The sequence below is a fragment of the Gopherus flavomarginatus genome, chromosome 1 (genome assembly GCF_025201925.1).
Source record: "Gopherus flavomarginatus isolate rGopFla2 chromosome 1, rGopFla2.mat.asm, whole genome shotgun sequence".
Taxonomy (NCBI): Eukaryota; Metazoa; Chordata; order Testudines; family Testudinidae; genus Gopherus; species Gopherus flavomarginatus.
The window spans coordinates 329,110,019-329,135,468 of NC_066617.1; the positions used below are offsets into that span (position 1 = coordinate 329,110,019).

Consider the following 25,450-nt stretch of genomic DNA (forward strand, 5'->3'; position numbering starts at 1 on the left):
TTTGCAAAGAAAAGGCTAAAGATTTCGATTATACACTTCAGATATTGATATCAAACACCCCTGCCTTAAATGACTTCCTCAAGAACCTCTCTGGAGATCTCCGCTGATTACATAGCGCTTCATTATCAGTAAAGTCTGTTTGCTTTTAAAATTAAAAAGACCTCCTACCCGGATTGATCTCACAGAGTAAAACATTCCATCAACCTGATGTCAGATAACCAAAAATAACACCTCCCCTTTATGAACTGCGACTGAGAGACAAACCTACATAACCCCCTGGCTATTTGTGCGTATCATCATGACATGTAAGGGTCATTGTTTTTCTTGACATGCCAAAAACCCAGCTGATCAGTACTCAAATACCCACTCATCTATTCACTGAGAGTGAAATTCACACCTGTAAATGGGCACAGTTTACGGCTCCTCTTAAGATCCGTGTTGTGGGCTTACGTGGGACTTAAGTAATTCACAGGATCTTGGTGAGTCCTCAGTACCAGGTAAAATTTCACCTTAAAGTAATTTCACAGAATTTGCTTAATCTAACTAGGTTCTCAGTCCATGATCCAACCAATAGTTTAGCCTGGATTTTGCGGTTTCTATGTTGACATCAGTTCTGTTGCTGAAAATAACATTTCAATACACTGTTAAGGAGAAAAGAGCAAAGCCTCGTGTTGAAGAGGCTCAGGTTTTTCTTCCAGCTTTGGTCATCTCTAACAGTCACTACACCATTTACATGTGGATAATTGTTTTTCATAGGTCCCTTTGCTCCCCTGAATCAGCCCATTTTCTAACAGTAATTTCTACTAAAGGTTAATCAGAGGATTATACATAGTGAATTTTACAGCAGCATGACCATGGCACATGGGGTTAGTTAATAGAGTCCTACCCAGCTATTTGAGTGTACCAATTATTTTGGAGGATTCTTTCACTTCTTTACCACACTCATCCTCTCCCTCCCCCCCACCCTAAGAGCTATATAAGATTTTTCTATGTCATCCAGCACCAGCATAGTATCTAAGCACTTATGGTGTCCTGGTCACTGTTGGATCATATCCCCAATCCAGAGCCCATCAATATGGCTTCCTAACTGGCCATAGGAGACTGATTCACAGGAGGACCCCTCCCCCATGTAGCCCTGAGGTCTGAGCAGGGCTGGCTCCAGGGGTTATGCCACCCCAAGCAGCCAAAAAAAAAAGCCACGATCGTAATCTGCGGCAATTCAGCGGGAGGTCCTTCTCTCCGAGTGAGGGACCCTCTGCCGAATTGCCGCCAAATACCTGAAAGTGCTTCCCAACTCCGGAGTGGCCACCTCAGGCACCTGCTTGATAAGCTGGTGCCTGGAGCCGGCCCTGTGTCTGAGTGCATTCCCTCTACACTATCACTAGGCCACAAATGCCAATTTAATTTGCTTTCCTTTTAATAAAGATTTTTAAAAATTGCTGATTTAAAAAAAAACCTGTATTATGTGAGTTCCCGAAAGGGGAAAAGCTAAGATGGAGCTATGCAATAGCAAGAGAAGGCTGAAGAAGAGGGGCATGAGGTGACTTCAGAATGAGTAGAATGGAAAGGAGGGTTCTTAGGTTTAAAAATCATGCAATCCACAGCAAAAGTTCTTAGCAACAGAAATGTTGAGGTACTTTTTAAATTATTTCTGAACTTTAGATAAGCTGCAAAGGGAAACTATCGGACTCACAACAAAGTCTTTAATTAGCTGAAGTTAAGGGGATTTGATTCTCCTCTCACACCTGCTTTGCACTGGTGTACCACCACTGGCTTCAGAGGCATTATTTCTGAGCGAGCCGAGGAAGAGACCTCAGACAAAGAGATATGTGACAAGATGTGTCACAAGCAGAAAGCAACATATTAAATCAGGGCCCACTTACTAGTCCCTTTAAAGGGGGCAGAATTTCAGCTTGAACTATGAAGTTTTGCTGGTTTATATCACAGCTTTCCCATGATTTAAATGTTGCTACTGCACTGAATTGAAGAAATTGTGTTGCTGCACCTGCAGATAGAACGGTAATGGGATTCATAGTTATTCAAGTCACAGAAAAAACAGCTGTGCATTTTTCTGTCCTGTTGGCTCAAACTTCTGTGTGTAATCCTCTATATTTTATAACATTTAGGAGTCCGTGGGCCATACGTTAGCCTTGTATTTACTACGAATTCAGAGAGTAGAGGGCTAGCAGCCAGAATATACACACACATTTTTTATTTTTTTCAATCTGTTTGCAGATTTTATGGCTGTGTCAAGGCTTTAATTACAAATATTACATTTCTTCCTGCAGGATACTGCAGGGGCAGGAAAAAAACAAACCGTCTCATATATTTGTGTTTGAATTGGACTAAACATTTTAAATAATCCAAACACATTAGTTTAAGAAAAAATCCTAAATCATCTTATCCATTATAAATAACCTGCCTATATTCTGCAGCTCTGCTCGTGAATCACCACTGAGATTCTGATGCAATTCTGAAAAAAAAATTTAACCCAGCCAGTGCGTGTATTTTCCAGGGACTCTGTTTTAAGTGAGACATCTGCAGCCACTTTAACCTTCACTTCTTTGTGAGCTCTGCTTTTGCCACCAACCAATTAGTGAACTCTGGAGGACTTTCTGGGTCAAGCTATACCAAGTACCTCAAATCCTCATTAACGCTAATTAGTGCTCAGTAGGTTAATTGGTGGTGAAGCTCATCTTTTTTTAATTACTCAAACAAATGAGCCAGCGGGACCTTGTGGTCAGCTGTGAATTATTCTGTTTGTTTTGATGCTCCTCATTTGAATGTGTAAAGCCAGATGTTTGTTGCCCATACTTAGGGCCTGTTTGCTTTTGTTGGAGGGGAAAAAGGACAAAAACCACTTTTTTTTAACACCGTTAATAAGCATCTTAGCTGACATCTTAGAACAATTAAGACCCAGGATGCAAAAGTGACTTTGTGCATGGGATAGAAAACGTCATTTGAAATGATAATGTATCACCTTAAGATGTCCCTTCAATTCCTTATCAGATTTAACAAACAAGAGCAATGTTATTGATATAGTCCAAAAAGAATCATAGACAATGGGGCCAAGAACCAATCCCTGAAGAACCCCTTGTTTTAAATGTCTTGTTTTAAATAACTTAAATGATTAATTTTGTACCACTTCCTTGTAAGACTGTTCCATAATCTTCAGCTTCAATCTAAGGGCTTTTTACTTAGTATTCATCCTAAATTATCATTGCTTTGGTTTTACTTCATAACTCTTTTGTATCACTTTAAGCAGTTTTTCTACACCTTTTGTACTTATACCCTTCACATAGTTGTAAACAATTATTATATCTCTACCCCCTCAACTCTCACAGAGTCATTGTTTAAACAATCAGCACATTGATCTGTCCGGTCCCTTCTAACCCCATGATTCTATGATTCATTCTTTTAATTCTTCCTCATAAATCTGCCCTTCTGGCCCCCATAAGAACATTCTCTCCATTACCTCCAGTTTGGTAACATCGTCCTGTTATTGAGCTGCTCAGAGCTGTATGAAGTATTCCCGGTGTGGTCTCACCAGATACTTTTATAGACCTGTCATCTCTCTGTCCCCAATGCACTTTCTGTTGCAGTCTGTAGCCCAGTCTTGCGTACGTTCCATGTTGGTCAATTCACACACCTGCACAGAGTCTCATTGAAAGCAGAAGCAGTATTTAGAGCCACAAACCCACAGTTGTGACCTCAGCAACCTCAGCAAATGTTCAGTGATGACGGGCATGCACAAGTTAAGTGTGTGGCACAGTGCATGTCTCTGGGACAGGCATGAGGCTGTGGTGAAAATTTTATGCTATGGTGTGAGGGATATTAAAAAGGTGTGTGTGTTTTCTTTATCTGTGGAGACAGAAAGAAATTTCCTGTGGAGATGTAGCGCCTTTCAATAGCAGTATGGGCACTAGAGTAAAGAGGTGTCTCTTAACTTGGCATTTCCTTTCTTGTAAGGGTTTGTGTCAGGTGATGTCGCACTTAAGCAGTCTTAACTTGTTTTAAATGAAGTTTTTGGTTTTGGTTATTAGATACCATAACCAAGTACATTCCTCTCAAAATAGCTTTCTGGTAATTAGATCGGAATGTAGAAGTGCATGATTCAGTACTTGACTGGGCCTGATCCAAAGCCCATGTAAGTTAGTAGATGGTTCCCTGGACCTCACTAGCCCTTTAACACCAGAATGTACTCAGTGAGTTAGCCAACGCAAGCCCAGGGTGAGCTTTTAGTAAGCATATGTTGAAGTCCCACAGCAGGAAGAAATGGGAAGCAGTGCAAGAAAGCTTTTATTCTGCTGCTCCTGACACACCTAGACTCTGGTGCCTGCACCTATAAGAAAGGAGAGGCTGAGAAGCAGCAGGTATTTGTATAAACACATGTGCTTGATTATATTCCGATCCTCACCCACCATATGTCACTTGTCTTTTTTAAAATGTAGGCTCCTTAAGCAGGAACTGGCTCTTCCTATGTCTATATGCAGCACCTAACACAATGGGACCCTGATCCTGCCTGGGGCCCTTGAGTGTTACACTAATATAACTAACTCTGGGAATTGTTTTTCAAGCTTTGGAAGCTTTTCCAAAATGATGCAAACCAAAGCTCTTTCAAGTAGCATTTAAAAAAACCAATACAAACCTCTGAGCATGCTTTAGAGAAGATTCTGTGTCAGAAATAATTAAATATATTTCTGCAGCCAAAGGGTTTCCAAACTATGGGACTTTCTACAACATTGGAACCTGAACAGAAACAGACCAGGATCCTGCATGGTGTAGCCACCTTCCCTTGGATAACAAGTGCCAGTTTCCTAGGTTTGTGGGAATCTATGGATCTAAGTTGGACAGTCCAGAATGATTCCTAGACCCACATGGTTTGAAAACACCATTCATACTGTCTTGTGTCTTTGTCCTGGGTGTCCTGGCATACTTTGTTAGGATTAGCTCTTTCTTTTTTCCTTATATTTGTTTCCTGGAGACGAGAGAGAATTTATAAAGGTTTCCACTTTCTGAAACCAAAATAATAAACTGGAAGGTGCTGTGGCTTGATAACTGCACTTGGGAACAGGCAGGTTTATTCCATACAGGTATATGACTCATCTGCCTTTATCTGTAGGTCAGTGGGAATTCTTTGGAAGTGACAACAAAGTAATTTGGCCATTTCAAAAAGATATAAGAAAACATTTTTATTCAAATAAAGGGCAATGCAGAAAGTATTTTGCCTCATGCCAGCTTTGCTCAGTGGTTGCTATACTTGATAATAGTGAGGCTCTGATAGAGACTTAGAAAACCCATAGTTTAAATACATCTGAAGTGTGATCAGTAGGAAAAGCTAAATAAGAACATAACAGCCATACTGGGTCAGACCAATCAGCTAGCCCAGTATCCTGTCTTCCGACAGTGGCCAATGCCAGGTGCTTCGGAGACAATGAACAGAACAGACAATCATCAAGTGATCCATCCTCTCTTGTCCACTCCCAGCTTCTGGCAGTCAGACACTAGGGACACCCAGAGTATGGGGTTCTGTCCCTGACCATCTTGGCTAATTGATGGCCCTGTCCTCCATGAACTTAGCTAATTCTTTTTTGAACCTCGTAATAGTTTTGACCTTCACAACATCCTCTAGCAATGAGTTGCAGGGCTTGACTGTGCATTGTGTGACGAAGTACTTCACACAGTGCACTTCTCAGGGGAACTGTAATGTCAAGGGTTTCTGACAATCCCAAGAGTTCCCCCTATATTTCCTCTTTTTCCTCTTTGCCTCCTCCCTCCAAAGCCTCACAATGCTGGAACTTTCCGTCTGACAGAAAATGGCTGGAGGTGCCTGACTTTTTGGCCCATTGCCAAAGCTCCGTTCATCTGCCAGAGGGAGACACCAGTGAGGGAGCCACTTGGCTCACTTTTCCTACAGAGGCTGAGCATCCTGCCTCTAGCATTCTCCATTCCTTCCTCCTCGATAAAAGAAACTGAGATCAAGGGTATATCTGAGGGGTATGCAAACTTTTTGGCCCTAGGGCCACATTGGGGTTGCACAACTGTATGGAGGGTTGGGTAGGGAAGGCTGTGCCTCCCCAAGCAGCCTGCCCCCTTCCCCCTATCTGCCCCCTCCCACTTCCTGCCCCCCCCTCAGAACTTCCAACCCATTCACCCCCACCTGCTCCTTGTCCCCGACCGCCCCCTCCCGGGACCCCTGACCCCTATCCTCACTCCTGCCCCCTGAAGGCCCCCCCCGGGACTCCCACCCCCTATCCAACCACCCTCTGCTCCTCTTCCCCGACTACCTCCTCCCAGGACCCACTGTCCCTAACTGCCCCTGGGATCCCACCTCCTTATCCACCCCCCGCTATTCCCTGTCCCCTGACTGCCCTCTCAACCCCTATCCACATCCCCACCCTCTGAGAAGCCCCCCCAGGACTCCCACTCCCAACCCTCCCTGTTCCCCATCCCCTGACTGCCCCCCCCAGATCCTCCACCCTATCCAACTGCTCCCTCCTCCCTGACTGCCCCCCAGAATCCCTCGCTTCCTTACTCAACCCCCTCCCAGCAGCAGGAGTTTGCAGCCGCAACATCTGGCCAGAGCCAGCTGCACTCCCTACGCAGCCCAGCGGGAGCAGCAGGCCAGAGTGCAGCCTGTGCAGCAGTGTGGCTGCAGGGGAGGGGCTGGGGACTAGGCTCCCTGGCTGGGAGCTCAGGGGCTGGGCAGGACGGTCTTGTGGGCCGTAGTTTGCCCACGTCTGATATATCTTCATTACCTGCTGGATCAGTGGGCAGCGATCAATCCAGTGGGGATCAATTTATCGCGTCTAATCTAGATGAGATAAATTGACTCCCAAGTGCTCTCCCATCGACTCCTGTACCCCAGATCAGTGAGAGGCGCAGGCAGAGTGGACAGGGGGAGCAGCAGCAGTTGACTCACCGCAGTGAAGACACCATGGTAAGTTGGTCTAAGTACCTCAACTTCAACTACGTTATTCACGTAGCTGAAGTTGCATAATTTAGATCTATTCCTTCCTCCCTGCCCCCCTCCCCCCCTAGTGTAGACCAGGGCTAAGACTAATAGTCAAACGCTGCACAGACTTCTGTTCTTGGAGACAAATCTTGCCTGCTCCTTTGTGGATTTAGGGGACTGCCTTGTAGTGCATCGTGTAGTTTCACTGTGCAAGAGGAGGTGTCTGAGGTTCTGAGTAGTGGGGTCTGAGCCCTCTTTGCACTGGTAAGGATTTAGGAAAGGATCCAGTGGCTTTTTGACCCCCACTTCACATGACTGGAACAGGTGCCACAAAGTAACTTCAGGTGATTATTTCCTTTGTCCTCCATGGATGTCCCACTGTTCAGTCTGCGGTGAGAGGATTTGACCTTTGAGATGAATCTAATGAAATTTTAGGTGGCATGAAAGCCCACAAGGAGGCATTGGACATTACGGACATTTCAGAAATTCTGACTGGCGTCTTCTTATTTAAAACAGTTAACGGTTTCAGTGAGAGAGAGTGGCCTGTTAAAACGGCAATCGACTTGTCTACAGCAATAGCAGCAGTGCCCCTTGGAGTCCAAATTTCACATATTTCATGGATGTGAAATCCTAAGTGAGACAAGAAAATATATCTAGGTCCTCACTCCAGATATGTTTGCACAGTTATACGTGGCCTGATTCTCATCTCAGTGTAACTAGTGTCAGTCCCTGAAGTCAGTGAAGGTTGAGAAAAAGGGAGTGAGAAGAGAATCAGGCCCTGAATTCTGAAAATTCAGCATAAAGCTGGAATGAATGAGACCATGCCAATGGAGTCCTGTTAACAAAAATGTGTCTGATTCTCTGTTCACTGGCACTAGTGTAAATCAGGAATAACTTTACAAACAGGACCATTACATGAGTGTGAGAGAAAAAACAGGGCCCCAATCATTTTGAACTAAAATAGATTATTTATATATACATATAATTTCATAATAAGAACACTATGTAATGATGTGTAGGCCTATCATTAAGGCCCCAGTCCAGCAAAACACATAAACATTCATAATATTAAATTTATAAAAAATCCCACTGATGTCAATGAGACATGCTTACGTGCACATGCTTTTGTGCTGTTTGGGATCAGGGCCACAGGGTCAGTATTATCCTTTTATTCTGTGCATAAAACTAACACTGAAATAATAGTTTTGTGCAAATATCCATGGTAGATAGTAGCTATTGATTCTCGTGTATAGCTTTCTAGAGATTCATTATAGCTATTCCCTTGTCTCTGTCTCCTTTGGTTGGTCAGTGTGTTTGTTTTTCTCCTCTAGTTTGCATTTGCATGTGGTAAAAACTGAATAACTTCTAAAAAGCTAATTTTAGTTCCACACAGGACTAGGAATTAAATTGTGGAAACTGAAGGTTTTTGTTGTTGTTCTTTTTTTATCAAAAACTGGAGATAATTTGTACTTTCCACTGAGGAAAAAAAAACTGAGCTGTATTCATGAAAGAATTATGGTGGGTTTCTTCTCTGGTTGTTTCAAGCCATGCCGCAGGTGTGATAGAAGCCTTTACCGTACACTAAGTAAAACCACATTGCTCCTTCTCTCTAAGGCAGTTTTTGGGAGCCCAGAATCAGGCATGACCTACAAAGGAAGTTTTTATTACATACTTCAATTAAGATGGGATGCCAAGTTCAGTACAGTTATCTCCAAGACCAAGACATCAGGCACCCAGATGCCACAATAATAGTCGTCTCAGATAAAGACAGCGTAGATGTACACGTATACCACTATGCCTTAAAAAGAAGGAGTCCTGTCATCATAGATCCCTGATGGTGGTGTCCATTGTAAAGAAAGTTAAAAGAATTGTTTTTTACACACTGTAACTGATTTATTTGAAAAGCAAAAGTACTTAGTTAAATACACTCAAGATGCAGTGGAATTATCTAGGGACTCACTGTGTGTATTTGTTTTTTTTCCAGCTTGAACGAACGTGATCATTTGTTAAAAAGGCTCGGCAGAAAAACTCCTCCGAGCCTTTTCCGAGCTCATTCTGTCCAGCAAGGTGTATCACGTAAGTAACTGATCAGATGTGTCTCTCTCAGTAGTCAGTCCCAGATGAATGAAGGAGAAGATGATTATTTTTTAAATTAAATTGTAGGTAGAGAGAATCTGGTACAGAGGCTGAGCTGCCAACCAAAAGTCAGAAATTTGGAAGGGGAATTAGTGTATTTGGCCCCAGGCTTGTAGAACTTGCATGTAGATAATTCCCTAGGACCCAATCAAGTGGCCTAATGACAAAATCCCAGTGCAGAAATTCCATAACTTTAAAATCCTGATATTCTCATGATCTCGTAAAATTTGACAGGCCAAAAAAATTTTTAAAAAAAAAGTTGAAATAGAGCTCTGCTTTAAATGGTGACTGTGTTTTCAAATGATAGCTATTAACTATGGTTTTAAAAGTACAGAAATAGCTCTGTGGTGCCAGTTGAGAAAAGTTCTAAATGTTTTTAATAAGCAGGTGGAGGTCCCTGTAGCTGCCATTTGTGTATTCCTCTTCTTGGCCTCTTCTGGAGAAGTGAAGGGCAACCCTAGACCTGCCTGTTGCTGCTAGAGGAAAGGAACAGTATCTCTCTCACTGCATCCGAGCTCACCGGTTTATCCTACTGCATAGGTCCATGAGACAGACCCAGTGTCTTTGGTACCTCTACTTGCCACTTCTGGATTTTCATCAGGGCTTCCCTAGCATTAAAATAGAACTCCACAGACCAGAACCCCCAGGGAGCCATAAACCAATAAGAGTTAAGAGAAAAATGTTGACTTGCTACTGGGATGGATTGTCTGTTGCATTTAGATTTTTGACCAATAACATTCTCACCTTACTAAGGGGAATAACCCCATCAACAGCAATGGTGCTGGTTGCAGGATAGCGCTAAGACAAACGGATTTGACTCCAAATCGTCCATTTAACGTGAGAGTTTTTGAAGGTGAGATCTGTATCATGTCAGGATTTCAGCAGGTAGGGTACAGCCAAATTTCATCTCTTCTCTGTGACCATATCTTCAGCAGAATCATAACTGCTCAGAAGGCCCTGACCCAGAAGAACTGGGGTTTTTCTGCTGCAGAAATAGGGTAGGATTTAAGAATCTCATACATGGGATGCAGAGATCACCTGCAGATTCTCAGGGAGGATTCAGAGCAGGACGGGAGCAAGGCTGGTAGATCCATTACTGTTCAGATCCACTGGGTCATTCTCCTCCATGGAAGGGAGAGTGCACTGGGTCCAGGGGCTAGAGCAGCCTTGAGGGTGCAGTAACTTCTGCAGACCAGCTCCACTGCCATTGTGAGCTCTGGGAAGAAGAGATTCATTTTCTCCTTCACCCCCACAGAGAAGCTCAGCTTGGCTGTGCTCTGCTTCCAGGATTTGTTCCTTTGTGTCCAGATGTAAAGGGTGCTGGTTTTATCTCTCTTTCACACACATATGGAGACACTTTGAAGCAATTCCATAGGAGATGACTGGCAGAACAAGTCTGTAAAAAAGAATCAGGGAAACCTCCTAGAGAAACCTATGAACCAGTCTGCAGACAATGCAGAAAACCAGCATGCTTGTGTGACCCGTCAGATCTGAACCACATGCTTACAATTTGTAGAATGCATCTTTGTGTTTTTAATTGGCTGATAAGCTTTGGGAAACAAGAATAAGATATCAAAATAAACTTTGATTCAGTTAACTGGCTCCCCATAAATATAAAATGATTAAGTGCTAAATGAGTCAGTCCAGTCAGGACAAGTTCCAGTCGCATGTCTGTTTTTCACATGAATGTAAATTTTCATTGTGAAGTTGTTAAGACTAAAAGAGGCTTTTATAGCAGATCCATGATTCTCTAAAACTTCTGTCATCCCTTGTCAAACATTGTTTTCAAACACTGCACAGCTGCTATATGTGCAGGGCCATATGAACATATGTGCTGGTTTCACAGACCTAAACTGTACAAATGTTGTATAAATAGTGAAAATTGTCAAAACAAGCGGCTGGCGGCTAAGGCAGTAGTTTTGTCATGGTAGATATGTATTTTGAATCACACCCTACTGGCTCTCTAGAGTCATTGTGATTCCACTGGGCTTCCAAGTTCCCACCCAAAGAGTTCAGCCTATCCCAAAACCTGATCATGTGACTTCAGTTCAGGCCAGGACACTTGAATTTAACACAGCAGAGATCATTAATTTTGTTCTGGTTGACAAGGCTGAGACAAACCCATTGCCCTGTTAATGGAAGGGGGAGAATAAGGGCAGTTTCCCTTCAGAAGTTGTAAAATAACCCAGAATCAATATTGTAGCTTGGGGGGAAGAATGAGGCAAAAACTGTTCCAAGATTCGCTGCTATAAAATTGCATTAAAAACCTTTGATCTCAAAGCACATGGGAATGACATTAGTTCTAGGACAACACACACAAAAACAATAGATTTGGGGCTACTTCTAATGGCCTCGGGGATCAGGGAGGAAGCTTCGAAGTTTTAGCCCCTAAAACCATTTAAATTTGTTTATGGCCATGGTTTTGTGTTCATCAATTGAGAGCATCAGATGAAATGCCAGAAATGTTCTCTAGTTTAACTGTGCTCTCAAAGGTTCATATCGTTCTTTTCTGACTGACGTGGCTTTCTGAAAGTTTTATGAAAATGAACAAAGATTTTCCACTGACCTTCAGATTTTGATGCAAAGGCTAGTTAGGATTTCATTATCCTGTGGCTTTTAGTAGAAGAGGTTTGTGCCTTTTGTCAAACTTACTTGCTGAACATTTCTGCAGCCCAAAAAGTTTTAGTGGAAATGAATAGATGGTGCAGTGATTACGGCATTAGCTAGGAGCTGGTACAGTTCCTGTCTGACACACCTGTATGAAATCAGTGCTGGTTAGCTCAGCATAACGTCTGCAGATATATTTCCCATTCCCATCTGCTTTCTAAAATCCCAGCAATAGGAAAAGCATCAAGTCCCCCTAATTAAGAGGGGAGATTGGCCCACAAGTGGGAATAGTTTTCAGGGAGAGCAGGAAATGCTGCAAGGTTCCTCTCACAGATGTTGCTTATCATCATTCTCTCGAGTGTATGTAGGGGGATTTGCTTTTCCATGGAAGGAGAAGTTGTTTGGCTCCTAAAACTCATGGATACCAGGTCATCTGCTAGTAACAGGGCTTTTGCCATGGGGCTCCTGGACCTCCACCCACTCTGGCCCCTGCCTCCTCTGCCCTCTTCTGACCCCATGATGGCACAGCTCTCTTGTTGCTTTGACAACAGTGTGGAGGACTTCTCTCCTGGCCAGTTACCCAAAAACTCATGGAGGCCTGACATCTGCAAAAAGCAGCTCTGCTCCTCCCCAATTCCAGGCTACTCTCCTCCCCAGCCTGGATTCCCAACTCCCTCAGAATCCTCATGAAAAAGGTTTCTAGAGACAAAGAGGAGAACAGTGTTACCAAGATGGCATTCCCCACATGCTCCGGGAATCCACTGAACAATTGTCCCCTCAGCCCCTGGGCGCAACCTGGATTATTCCATTTGATCCCACAAGTATAGTGGCTGACATAATTCAAAACACTCCTTGTCTGCCTCCTGTCAGCATTGGGCTGTCATTTGACCTAGCACGTACTTAAAAACAGAGGGCTGAATCCTGCGCTCCTTAATCCTCCCCCCCGCTGAAATCCAGAGGAGCAGTGTCTGACTAGGGATTATAGAATTTGGCCCAGATTTCCTATGCTGGTGGAGGAAATTACCCCTTCCTTTGACAGTGTAAGGTAACTGCACTGAGTAAGTCTTAACACAGAGAGTATATTTTACACCTTGTTAATCAATAGAGAAACCGCACCTGTCATTTCAAGTTGGTTTCACAGCATGGGGGTTGAAGAATAATAAATAACAATAATGTGTTCATGCTGAAGGCTCTAATCCTGCCATTTACTGTGTCCTAAGAGAGGCTGCCTTCCTGCTACTTTCCTCTTGGTGCATGTTGATCTGCAAAACTATCAGGTTACTTCGTGGGATTTTTTTATTGTTATTAATCCGTTACCTTCTGTCTTTGGGTATCAAGGCTTCAGCACTTTTTCTGGCCAAATTCCACACAGCAAATATAGCTGTAGTGATATTTGTTGAATATGAACATGTTGGGATCTTTTAACATTTACTTAAAAAGAAAAAGAATAGCGAGAAAAAGTTGGGCTTAATGATGTTAGATCCGGTCCCTTGCTTCCTGAATGTGAATAGTTTGATTTCTAGAGAAACTAAACAAAATCTGAACATTCGTCATATTTTTTCCTCTTGGGTCCTTTTAAAAATATTATTTGTCAGCACTGAGCAAATGAGTGTTCTTTTAGCATGTGTTAATTAAAATGCACTAGTTAACATGATATAACACTACTCATTTTCCCAGTGTAGACAAACCCAAAGAGTTGTGTGATGTTTGTCCATTGACAAGACATTACTCGTGTTTAATGGTAATTGGAGATAGACTTTGCCACATTCTCTGAAGGTCTGCGCTATTGGGGTATATCAGACCAAGGCATGGAAGGAAGTTCCAGAGTTAATAAGTTTCTGCTGAGAGCTGCTCTGCCTCCAGCCATCAGCCAAACAAATCCATGAACTCTCAGCACAAACGTCCTTTCCCAATGGACCTGAGCTCAACTGTCAAATAAGAGAGCGTGAGGAGAGATGATCACTAAAGATATCCCTTAAATATGTAACAATGCATGAACTTCCACAATGGATTTCCTGAAATAAACAGATTGTTCAGGACATCCTCAGGCTCAGATTCTGCAAGCTGCAGTGTGTGAGTGGACCTCTACATCCAGGTGTGCAGGTTTGGGGCCTATATGTGGACTACAGTTCTTTATGTCTCTTATGCAGCGTTGTATAGAACAAAATAATCAGTTGAGTATAATGAAAAAGGTACTGTTCAACTAGAAACCTAGTAATGGGAGACGAGATTCAGATCTCCTCGCAGCAGAATGTGAAAGGTAACAAACTAGATGCTTTTAAAATTCAATAGGTAGTCTGATAATATCCGGAATCTGTGAAACCTTATATTTGATTTAAATGTGACCCCCTCTTCCTAGCAAATGAAGCAAGCCATCAGATATTTTAAAATCCTCCTGACTTAAGTCTCAAATAATTGAAAGGCTCAGAATGCGGAATATGATGGGTCTCACTTCTGAAACCATAGAGACTAGATTCTGCTCTGAAAATTCCAAAGAAGCACTCTCTCTACTAGGACTGCTGGAAAAGATCTGAACAATGGGGCCCTTGTTCCCAGTGTAGAATGAGAGGTGTAGTTTTAAAAGCCAGAGCTTGGAGAAGTTCAGACTTTTGAAAGGTCCCATTGTAACTGGGCCATGGAAACTTTCATTGTTTTGGGTGGTGTCTGGGAATAGTGGAAAAACCCAGTTATCCAGATCTAGGAGAATCAACAGCATTTAATCACATTCTGATTCTGCTAGAGGCGTAATTAGATGCCTGAACAGTTTTAATAAATTGATTAAAGAACTGCATAGTGTGAAATAACCATCGCTTATTGAGATCAACAGTAAAAGTAAAATAAACTGTCAAATGTTGAGCCTAGGCTGAGTGGAGAGAATAGGTGCGTCTTTCAGAGGTGTGCATACCCCTGTAGCCCCCCACTACTCACCAGCACAGCTATAAATAGCAGTGCAGCTGGTGCGGCATGGGTTAGGTGAGTAAACACACACCTGAAGAGTGTGCGTGTGTACATATCCTGCATGGCGCTCCATTCACCCAAGCCATGCCTCCTAGGGTATATTTAAAAATTGTATTAAGATGCTGTTTAAAAAAAGTGAATGGTAGAGAGTTTAAGCATAATGTTTCTGGTTATCAGGGAATAACATACAGATTATCAAGGGATGCAAAATTAAGTTTAAGATCGACTGGCATAAGAAATACATAATCTGCAATATCCCCGATTGGGGATAAAAGGTTGACGGGTCCAAGTACAGACATTGAGATATGAGGGTACGTTGTTCATATAATGGCTATGTTCAGGGTAGAGTATAATGATTGGATACGATGATGAGGATGGATTCACCCTCATTTGGTGAGATTTAACGTTCAGTGAGTTTATGGTTCCAGTTCGTATTTACAAATGTTATTAAGATGATGTTAAAAAAAAGTGAACGGTACAGAGTTTAAGCATAGAAGTTTCTGGTTATCAGGGAATAACATACAGACTATCGAGGATCTGCACTGCCACTGCATCTGCAGCTGGTGCGTGTCAGCTGACTCGGTCTCATGGAACTCAGGCTATCAGGCTATTTAACTGCAGTGTAGACATTTTGGCTCAGGTTGGAGCCCAGGCTCTGTGGCCCAGCTCAGCCTTTCCCCTCTGCCTCCCCCTGCCAGAGCTTGGTCTAGACAGTATTTGGTCCTGCCATGAGGGCAGGGGACTGGACTCGATGACCTCTCGAGGTCCCTTCCAGTCCTAGAGTCTATGAGTCTATGAGCTTTTCACTGACATGTAGCTACACACCACAGTGTGAATGAAGCCTGCTTCTCACTGTGGCGTCTAGCTACTCGTACCAAAAGTGTAATGTAAACAAAAGTAACGTAGATGTCACCAATATGTTTGTGTCAGTGACACTGGGGGACGTGCCCTGCTCATGATCTGCCCACAGAAAGGACATGCCAAGGAGTGATCCCTATGCGGATCAAGGACCCTAGATGGCTACCTTGGTTCTCTTAAACACAGTAAAAGGAGTTCCCAAGGCAAGGTGTGTCCCACAGGCATTAACCTTGCATGAAACAGTTTAAGCAGGCATCTCTTTTGTTGTACCTTGTCTGACTTTGCAGCAGGATAAGGCTTTGTTGCCATTAAAATGCATCTTAAAAAGTCAAGTAGTGAAAAGTAACTAGACCTCTGTTCAGTGTCATTTAAATAGTCCCAGGGTAATGATAGATAATTGTCTATGGGTAATTGCCTGGGGTGGGAAGGAGCTTGGCAGCTGGATACCACCTGAGGATCTTGCTATATGAGGTAATCCTGCAGTCAGTGAAGATAGAAGATAGCTCCAGGGCGCAATGCAAAGCTGCCCTAATTTGGGGCAGGATATGGGCCACTGCCTTCTGTTATTTAAGGCCAGTCTTGCAGTCTTTATCCAAGCTGACTTTCCTTGAGATTGTTACCTAAAGATGGCAGGATTCTGGCCCTTAGAGTAGAACAAGCACACTTAAAGCATTTGTTTGCAAGTGTGAATCCACCCTTGTGAGGCCATGGCTACACTAGAGAGTTGCAGCGCTGGTGAGGGGGTTACAGTGCTGCAACTTAGGATGTGGCCACACTTTGCAAAGCACGGCCAGCGCTGCAACTCCCTGGTTGCAGCGCTGGTTGTACACCCGGTTGAGCCTCGGGTGTAGCGATTCCAGCGCTGGTGATCCAGCGCTGGTCAGCAAGTGTGGACCCCACCAGCGCTTTTATTGACCTCCGGGGTATAAGGAGGTATCCCAGAATTCCTGTCCACAACAAACCGGAAGAAAGGGAGAGCTCAGAGTTCAGCCAAACTGCTTATTTAAAAAACAAACACAGCTTCTGTTTGCTGAGCGAGCGGAGGCAGGCAGGGGAATTACTTTGGAATGTTCACAGCTGTTTGCTTGAAGAGAGAAACAGCACGCTCACATGGCAGAGGGGGAGGGGGAAGTCCATGTTGAGCAGATGCTTATCTGGTCTGACGGCTATTTAGGAGTACATAATTTGCATTTAGTGAATGAGAGAGGGGTGGGGGAAGGGGGTCAGAACTTTTAAAATGATTGAAGGTAGGCACTGTGTGTCTTCCAGTCCTTAGAACTTGCAAGGCAGGGAGCTGAGAACAGTGTCAACTCCAAAAATCCATTCTGTCTGTCTCCTCCACTCTCCTTGTCACATTCCACCCCACCCCCGTCTTTTGAAAAGCACGTTGCAGCCACTTGAATGCTGGGATAGCTGCCCACAATGCACCACTCCCAACAGCGCTGCAAATGCTGCAAATGTAGCCACACTGCAGTGCTGGTAGCTGTCAGTGTGGCCACACTGCAGCCCTGGCCCTACACAGCTGTACGAACACAGCTGTAACTACCAGCGCTGCAGAACTAAGAATGTTTTGTAAATCTTTCCTTTGCTAGCATCCAGTATGAATGTGTTCTTTGCTAAAAGATGTCTTAAACTTTGTAAATTAGTCTGGGCACCTTCAGTTACAGATAGGGAAGTCCACCCTGTATTTCTGTTTACCATGTTATTAGCATGTAACCATGCTTATGCTAAAACATATTGAGCCGTGTTATCCTATTGGATCTGAGTTGCACAGGATTCTGGAAGTGCCCCAATGGGAAGAGGTCTATTCTCAAATGTAATGCAAACTAAAAAAAAAAAAAATTTCTGGAATAATTCTGCTAGCGTCTGGTCACCCCATCTCAAAAAGAATATACTGGAACTGGAAAAGTTCAAAGACGGCAACAAAAATGATTAAGGGTATGGAAGAGCTTCCATGCCAAGAAAGATTAAAAAGACTGGGATTGTTCATTTTAGAAAAGAGACAACAAAGGTGAGATAGGACAGAGGTCTATAAAATCATGAATGGTGTGGAGAAAATGAATAAGGAACTGTTATTTATACCTTCACAAGAAAAATAGAGGGCACCTGATGAAATTAATAGGCAGCAGGTTTAAAACAAACAAGAGGAAACATTTTTTCGCACAATGCACGGTAGACCTGTGGAACTTCTTGTCATGAGGCCAAAAGTATAACAAGGTTCAAAAAAAAATTATATAGGGTCAGGAAGGATAGGTCCATCAATGAGTATTAGCCAAAATGGTCAGGGATGTAGCTGCATGCTCGGGCCATCCATGAACTCCAGCTGCCAGAAGCTGGGACTGGATGATGGGTGTATCACTCAGAATTGCCCTGATCCATTCATTTAGGGTGATCAAATGTCCCGGTTTTATAGGGACAGTCCCGATTTTTGGGTCTTTTTCTTATATAGGTTCCCCCCACCCCCGTTACAATTTTTCACATTTGCTGTCTGGTCACCCTCAGAAGCATCTAGCATTGGCCATTGTCAGAGAGAGGATACAGGGCTAGATGGACCATTGATCTATCTCAGCATGGCTGTGCTTATGAGAGCCAGGAACCTTGAGCCTCCAGTCTCAACCTTGAACTCATTTAACTGTTGAGATGGGCCCTTAAAAAGGCTAATTCAGGGGATGAGCTTTTCTTCCCCCATTCCAAACTCCACTATTCCCCGCCAGCTTCCATCTCCTGCTTCCAATCAGCTCACATTGGCAAGAAGCTCTCCAGTGAGTCACTGAATCAAGCTCTTAAGGAGCTTCACAGTGAAAATAATTTTCTCCCCAGCACAATGAGACTATATTCCTTCTCAACAGATATGCCCAGGGGTGGCTCCAGGCCCCAGCACGCCAAGCCAAGCAGGGGCGCTCTGCCGGTCGCCGGCATGTCTGCGGAGGGTCCACTGATCCCGCGGCTCCGGTGGACCTCCCACAGGCACACCTGCAGGAGGTCCACCAAAGCCGCGGGACCAGCGGACCTCCGCAGGCACACCTGCAGACCTCCGCAGACACACCTGCAGGAGGTCCACTGGAGCTGCGGGACCGGCGACCGGCAGAGTGCCCCCCGTGGCATGCCGCCATGCTTGGGGCGACGAAATGTCTAGAGCCGCCCCTGGATATGCCAGTAGCACCTAGTCATCTATCACAGGGGCCATTCTACACTGTTCTCCAGCCAAGTTTCACTTCAATGCCTGATTTAGGAACAGGACTCCCTCAGAGGTTTCAGGATCTCTGAGAAAATTAAACGGGTCCTCAAGTCCAAGTGCCCATCAGCTTTCAGGTCATATTACAGTATTTGGAACTCCTTCTCCCATTGTTCCTTAGAGTATGACTATTAAGTTCTTGAATTGATGATCCCTGTGTGTATCCCACATGTGAATGTGCATGCATGCCACGCACCTGGGTCCGGAAATTCTTCAGAACTGTGTGCATTGACCCGCACATGCACAGTTGCCTCCCTCATGCTCCCAACCGAGGATATAAGAGACAGTTCCTTCTTACTGCCACATGGCCTGAGTCAGAATCATATCCTTCTTCAATGCATGCATAACCTGTAAAGTAAAATCCTTGTAAATAGTTTTATATCTTAGAGTAATAGTTATAGTTAGTATGGAATATAATTAGTGTAGAATAGTCATGTGTGTCCCCCTCTTGCAAAGTCAAGAGAAATCCTCCCTGGCCCCAGGACTATGCCTGGAGTCCCAGGGTTCAAGAATTGCATCTTCTTCCCTTGCTCCTTCTCCATCAGAGACAGGGCCCGCTCCAGGCCCCAGCGCACCAAGCATGTGCTTGGGGTGGCATGCCGCGGAGAGGCGCTCTGCCGACTGCCGGGAGGGTGGCAGGCGGCTCCGGTGGACCTCCTGCAGGCGTCCCTGCGGAGGGTCCGCTGGTCCTGCGGCTCCGGTGGAGCATCCACAGGCACGCCTGAGGGAGATCCACTGAAGCTGCGGGACCAGCGAGTGGCAGAGCACCCCCTGTGGAGTGCTGCCGTGCTTGGGGCGGTGAAATGGCTAGAGCTAGCCCTCATCAGAGATGAGCATCCACAGTCCCTGTACTGTTTGGGTGAGGCACATCTCTCTGCAAAGTGCAGTATCTGTCAATACTTCTTTCGCAGAACTAGAGAGGCCCAAGAGCTCTGACTAAAAAAGTTCCTGGTGCAGCAGGCAATGAACTGCGGTGCGCTGGTGTCTATCTCTCTTAGGCCACATAGCTGCATGCACCTGCGTGCCGTTCGCCAGACTTCACTTGTGGTGCCTCCAAGCTTGGATCCACTCCACCTACCACCAAACAGGGATCGCATTGACTCCCCCATGACTGTTCCCACCAGAATTCTCACCTCCTTCGTTTGGTAGTCCAACCCAAACAAAGTCATGGCGGGGACTCCCTTCAGCCCTCCCATACCAAGGGCCACCATCTTGACAGATGTTCCCTTACTGGGTGGGAGTGCTCACCTGGACTACCACATTGCTTGGGATACCTCACCCCAAGAGAGGCCAGGCTACGCATAAACTTACTGGAACTGAGAGTGTTCCAGCTTGCATGCAAGACCTTCCTTCTCCTCATATGCTCACTCCATGTGGAGATAATATCACCACAGTGGTCTATATAAACAAACAGGGAGGAGTAAGATCTCATCTCCTCTGCCTGGAAGCAGTCAGACTTTGGAACTGGTGTATCAGAAACCACATTAGAATACAGGCCGCATATCTCCCAGGTGTTCAAAACTCCCTGGAAGACAAATTAAACCACTGCTTCTCTGTAGACCTTGAATGGGAGATCCACGACACAGTTCTAACCAACACATTCACACAATGGGCCACTCCACTATGGGACCTCTTTGCATCTCATATGAACAGGAAACTTCCTATGTATTGCTCCATGGGAGCCACAGGCTATGATTTCCAGGGAGATGCTCTCCAGAATGGACAACCTCAGATACACTTTTCCTCCCATCTCCCTACTACCTCAAGTTGTTTGGAAGAACAGTTGCAACAGAGCCACCATCATCCTAGCATGCTACTGGACTAGACAGTTCTGTTTCACAGAACTCCTAATGATGGCTGCACACCCATTTATCAGGATCTCCAAACCCAGGATAGGGGGAAAATCAAGCATCCCAACCCAGGTTCACTCCACCTCCTCGCCTGGTGCTTGGATGCACATTGGAAATAGAATGCTCAGGCTCTGCCCCTGTTCAGGAAATCCTTAACCAAAATAGAAAAGATTCTACTAGCACCTGCTACCTGGCTAAGTGACAGCGCTTTTCAGCCTGGATACATCATCACCAGCATTCACTTGCTACTGTGGGCATTCTAATTATTCTAGATTATCTCCTCTCCTTAAAGCCTTCAGGTCTGGCCCTTAGTTCACTCTGGGTACACCCATCAGCGATTGGTGCCTTCCTCTCTCCAGTGGAGGGATGATCTGTCATTATGCACCGGGCTACAGTGCGATTTATGAAGGGCTTGAGCAGGACCTTCCCACCAGTCATTAACCCTATGCCTCAATGGAACCTTAAACTTGTTCTGTCAATGCTCACAAGTCCGCCCTTTGAACTTATGGCATCATGCGCCATGATGACCACCTGACCATGAAGGTGGTGATTTTAGTTGCCATCACTTCAGCCAGAAGAGTCAGTGAGCTAGGAGCCATGATGGCAGACCCTCCTCATACAAGTATTTTGAAAAGAGACGGTCTCTCCTTTAGGTTACACCCGAAATTCCTTCCCAAGATTGCTACTGAGTTTCACATCAATCCATCAATACATTTACCTGTATTTTTCGCAAAACCCCATGCTTCCGCTGAAGACAAGAGACTTTACTCCCTCATTGTCAGGTGTGCCCTGGCATTCTGTCTGCAAACAACCAAACCCCTCACACAATCTCTGAGACTCTTTGCTGTTTTGAAGCGTTCTAAGCCTCCCGAAACTCACTTAGGGTATGGCTGCACTCGAAACTTCAAAGCACTGCTGTGGCAGCGCTTTGAAGTTTGAGTGTGGTCGCAGTGCCAGCGCTGGGAGAGAGCTCTCCCAGCGCTGTACATACTCCACCTCCTCATGGGGTTTAGCTTGCAGCGCTGGGAGCCGTGCTCCCAGCGCTGCCGCACTGTTTACACTGGCGCTTTACAGCACTGTATCTTGCAGCGCTCAGGGGAGGTGTTTTTTTCACACCCCTGAGTGAGAAAGTTGCAGCACTGTAAAGCGCCAGTGTAGTCATGGCCTTAGAAATCTTCTCTGAGGATATGGCTTGATCCCAAGATCTTTCTGCTATGGCAACAAACTTTCCCTGTCTTGGAGGCAGTGTTCCCTCTAATTATTCCCACCCATGTGCGGAATGAATTGTGTTATGTGCACTGATATGGAGGTGATGTGTCACCTTCATATCGGTGCACATAACAAAATTCATGTGGGGCCAAGGGGTTCGGAGTGTGGGAGGAGGCTCAGGGCTGGAGCAGAGGTTTGGGGTGCAGCAGTGTGAGGGCTGCAGCTGGGGGTGCGGACTCTGGGGTGGAGCTGGGGATGAGGGGCTCAGGGCTGGGGCAGAGTGTTGGGGTACAGGGGTGTGAGGGCTCTGGCTGGGGGTGCAGGCTCTGGGGTGGGGCCAGGGATGAGGCGTTTGGGGTACAGGAGGGTGCTCAGGGGCTACAGCAGCGAGAGAGGACTCCTCCCAGCTCTCTCTCCCCACAGCAGCAACTGGGCTGGCGGGGAGAGGCGCCTCTTGCCACCACGGTGTCTCTGGGACTGGGGCTGCAGAATAGATGCCTCTCCCCCATCTGCAGCAGGTCTGGAACAGGGGAGGGCCGCCCCAGCTGCACCTGGGGCTGGTCCAGGCTGCTCCAGCTGCGCCTGGGGCCGGGACGTGCTGCCCCAGCAGATCCGAGCGCCCCAGCCACAGTAGGTCCAGGCCACATCCCCGTTGGGGCTGGGGGAGGGGCGCCCTGGCAGGCCCCCAGGCAGGTTCTCTGAGCGCCTGCGCAGGGCTAAATAGGCTGCTGTGCGGCCATGCAGCTTACAGGGAACTTAGCCTGGGGATATTACAGCTCACTCAACGCGAACACAAGCTGCCTCCACAACATCCTTATTGATGTTCTGCTGCAGGACATTTGCAGCGCAGCAACTTGGAGCTCTTTCCACACGTTCATGACACGCTGTGCTCTAACTCAAGCCGCAACTGCAGATGCAGCTGTAAGAATGGCAGTATTACAAGCCTCTCTGCTACCAGCTTCCTCACATCCTCCTCCAGTCAGAACACCATTTGCCAGTCACCCACATGTGGAATACAGTTCGGGACCATCACTCGAAGAAGAAATGAAGGTTACTTAGGGCTTGTCAACACTACAAAATAAGGTTGACTTAAGTTAGGTCAACCTACAGCCACCATGGTAATTACATCAGCTGTTGGTGTACCCTCCTTCTGCCAGTGATGCATGTCACCAGAAGCCCTTGCACTGGCTGAAGTGGGGCATTGACAGCTGGAGTCTGGGGCACTGACAGCTGGGCAGGGCTCCCAGCTGGAGCCTCCCCCACCTGGCCCCAGGGCTGACTAGGTGTCAAGGACATTGTTGCCCTGTGCTGCAGGTTCTCATTCTTAATATTCCACAGGGACAAGCCTCATTTTAAAATAGTTCCAAGTTTCACAGGCGTCAGTTCTTGAGCCTTCCCTTTTACTATATCAATAATTTGGCATCCCCTGGGTGTTATCAGAGACCTGGAGTTCTTTCTCAGCAGAACTTGAGAGTTTAAAAAAAAATCAAAATGCATTTGTCAGAAGGATTCCCATTCTCTGCTAGCCAAAAGGATATGCATCTCGGAGACTTACCCCAGAATATTAAAGCTTGCTCCACTCAGGATACATTAACCTCTTGACTGAGAAAAATCAATAAGATTTGCCAGGCTGTCACCTGCATCTCTACACAATCACCCATTTCTCTAGGGTACATGAAGGAGCGTCTTCAGATGTTGCAGCTGGCTGTAATGTAGTGGGAGCAGTCCTCTGGAAACACTAATCAGAGTTAAGGCTAAGATTTTGTCACAGATATTTTTAGTAAAAGTCACGGACAGATCACGGGCAATAAAGAAAAATTCATGGAAGCCCATGACCTGTCCATGACTTTTACTAAAAATATGTGACAAAATGGGGAGCTCAGCTACAGGGTCCCCACACCACCTGCAGTCGCTCAGCAGCTACAGGGACCACTCCAAGCTCTGAGGGCCCCCACCACCCATGCGAGCTTGGAGCGCCAGGAGCCCCCACTGCCCGCATTCACTTGGAGCTCTGGAGTACTCCTGCTGCCCATGGTGGCCGGGAGCTCCGGAGAGCCCCCCTGGCAGCCAGGATTTCTGGGGGGGGCCTTCCAGGCACAGGGGGAATACCCCACACTTCCTGGCTGCTGCAGGCAGCATGGGGACCCTGCAACTCTCAGCAGCTGGGAGGTTGCTGGAAGTCACGGATTCTATGACTTCCACAACCACCATGAAAACATTGTAGCCTTAATCATAGTCTCCTCACAGATTTAGCATCTCACACAGTCTGGGTTTCTCAAGTTCTGCTAGGTATGATATTACAGACAATGACAGACTTGAGCAGAAAGGCAAATTTGTACTTACCAGAGAATTCTGTTTCTGTGACGTCTTTACAGATTCTCCACCAAGAAACCAGCCCATTGGCATGTTCTCAGTAGTAATTAATATCTAGCTCTGACATAATGCTTTGCAGACAAAAGAGGTCAGTATCATTTGCCTCCTTTTACAGATGTAGATTATTAGTTAGGTTGTCACAGAAAGAGAGTTATCGCCTGGTTAGAGTGGGCTGCTCAAGAGAGGAGGGAAGAGTGACAAAATCTTAGCAGCAGCTTGTCCTAATCACATTGGTGACATGGCCCACGTTCCAGAAGAGGGGAGACACTTCACAGAAATCTAATTTGCTGGTAAAACCAAATGTGCTCTTCCCCCACAGCGCCAGTACTGTAATATAGTAATGTCTAACTGTGATTATCATCTCTAACTGGTTCCATTGTGCCTTTGTTCTCACTTTCTCAGATGGGTATGCATTTTCTCAAGAAGAACACGGCGTTGTTTCTCAGTCTCAAGTTGTTCGATCCTACGACACTACCAGACAGAGAGCTGGAGTAGAGTAACACAGTTCTTTCCTGGATTGGTGGTGGGAATCATGAGATTTGGATCAATGCATCCACTGTTAACACATACTTGACTAAGGTTGGCAGCAGCAGCCAAAACACCGGAACACTCATTTCTGTGGCCTTAGCCAATGCATTTGTTATGTATTCCCCCTGCAGACCTTGAGCACACATTGTGGGGAAATCATTGTTTTAAATCAATCGCAGTGCTCCGCCTAACTTTTGTTTATGTTGTTATGAAGCATTTGACTGTGCTATGTGAGGTGTGAAATTAAAAACATTATGTTTTACCACTATTTAAAACAGCAGTATAAATTGTTCTGGGAGAAAAGTAAAGAATTTATGTTCCATGAGAAATTGGCCTTTGCTTAATTTCCTGTTTTGTTACTCACAGATTAAGCACACAGAGCTGCATGTAAGTCTTACTCTATAACATTCACTGTTTACTTTAGCTGATTGAATTTTGAAATGGACAAATTAGGTATAAACTGTTTGATTGAACAAAACAACACAGTATATGGTAGGCTGGAAAAGCTAAGTGCTTATTTTGCATACCTAGTCGTGACAAATTAACGCAGTATGACAATTCAGTCTATAAAATATTTCATGACCTTTTATAGGATTCTTCATCTTAGCATTCTTTAAAAAATTTATTCACATGGACAGTATCTATGGGTCCCTCGGGTCGCATGGCAGGACAGGTGCAGTGATTACATGCATTCTGCACAGGGAACATCCAAAAATATACAACCCCTTTCCAGCAGTTTTG

The 25,450-nt window shown here is 45.3% G+C and overlaps 1 protein-coding gene across 3 annotated transcripts in view; it reads left to right on the forward strand.

Moving 5' to 3' along the window:
• The window catches only part of ATP8A2 (ATPase phospholipid transporting 8A2), a 657,063-nt gene extending 631,917 nt beyond the window's left edge, over window positions 1-25,146 (forward strand). For all 3 annotated transcript variants that reach the window (XM_050937153.1, XM_050937152.1, XM_050937151.1), the window contains exons 36-37: window positions 8,940-9,031; window positions 24,584-25,146. In XM_050937153.1, the coding sequence (XP_050793110.1) occupies window positions 8,940-9,031; window positions 24,584-24,681 (190 nt within the window). In that variant the 3' untranslated portion in view covers window positions 24,682-25,146. The remainder of the gene's footprint in view (window positions 1-8,939; window positions 9,032-24,583) is intronic.
• The last annotated feature ends 304 nt before the right edge of the window (window positions 25,147-25,450 follow it).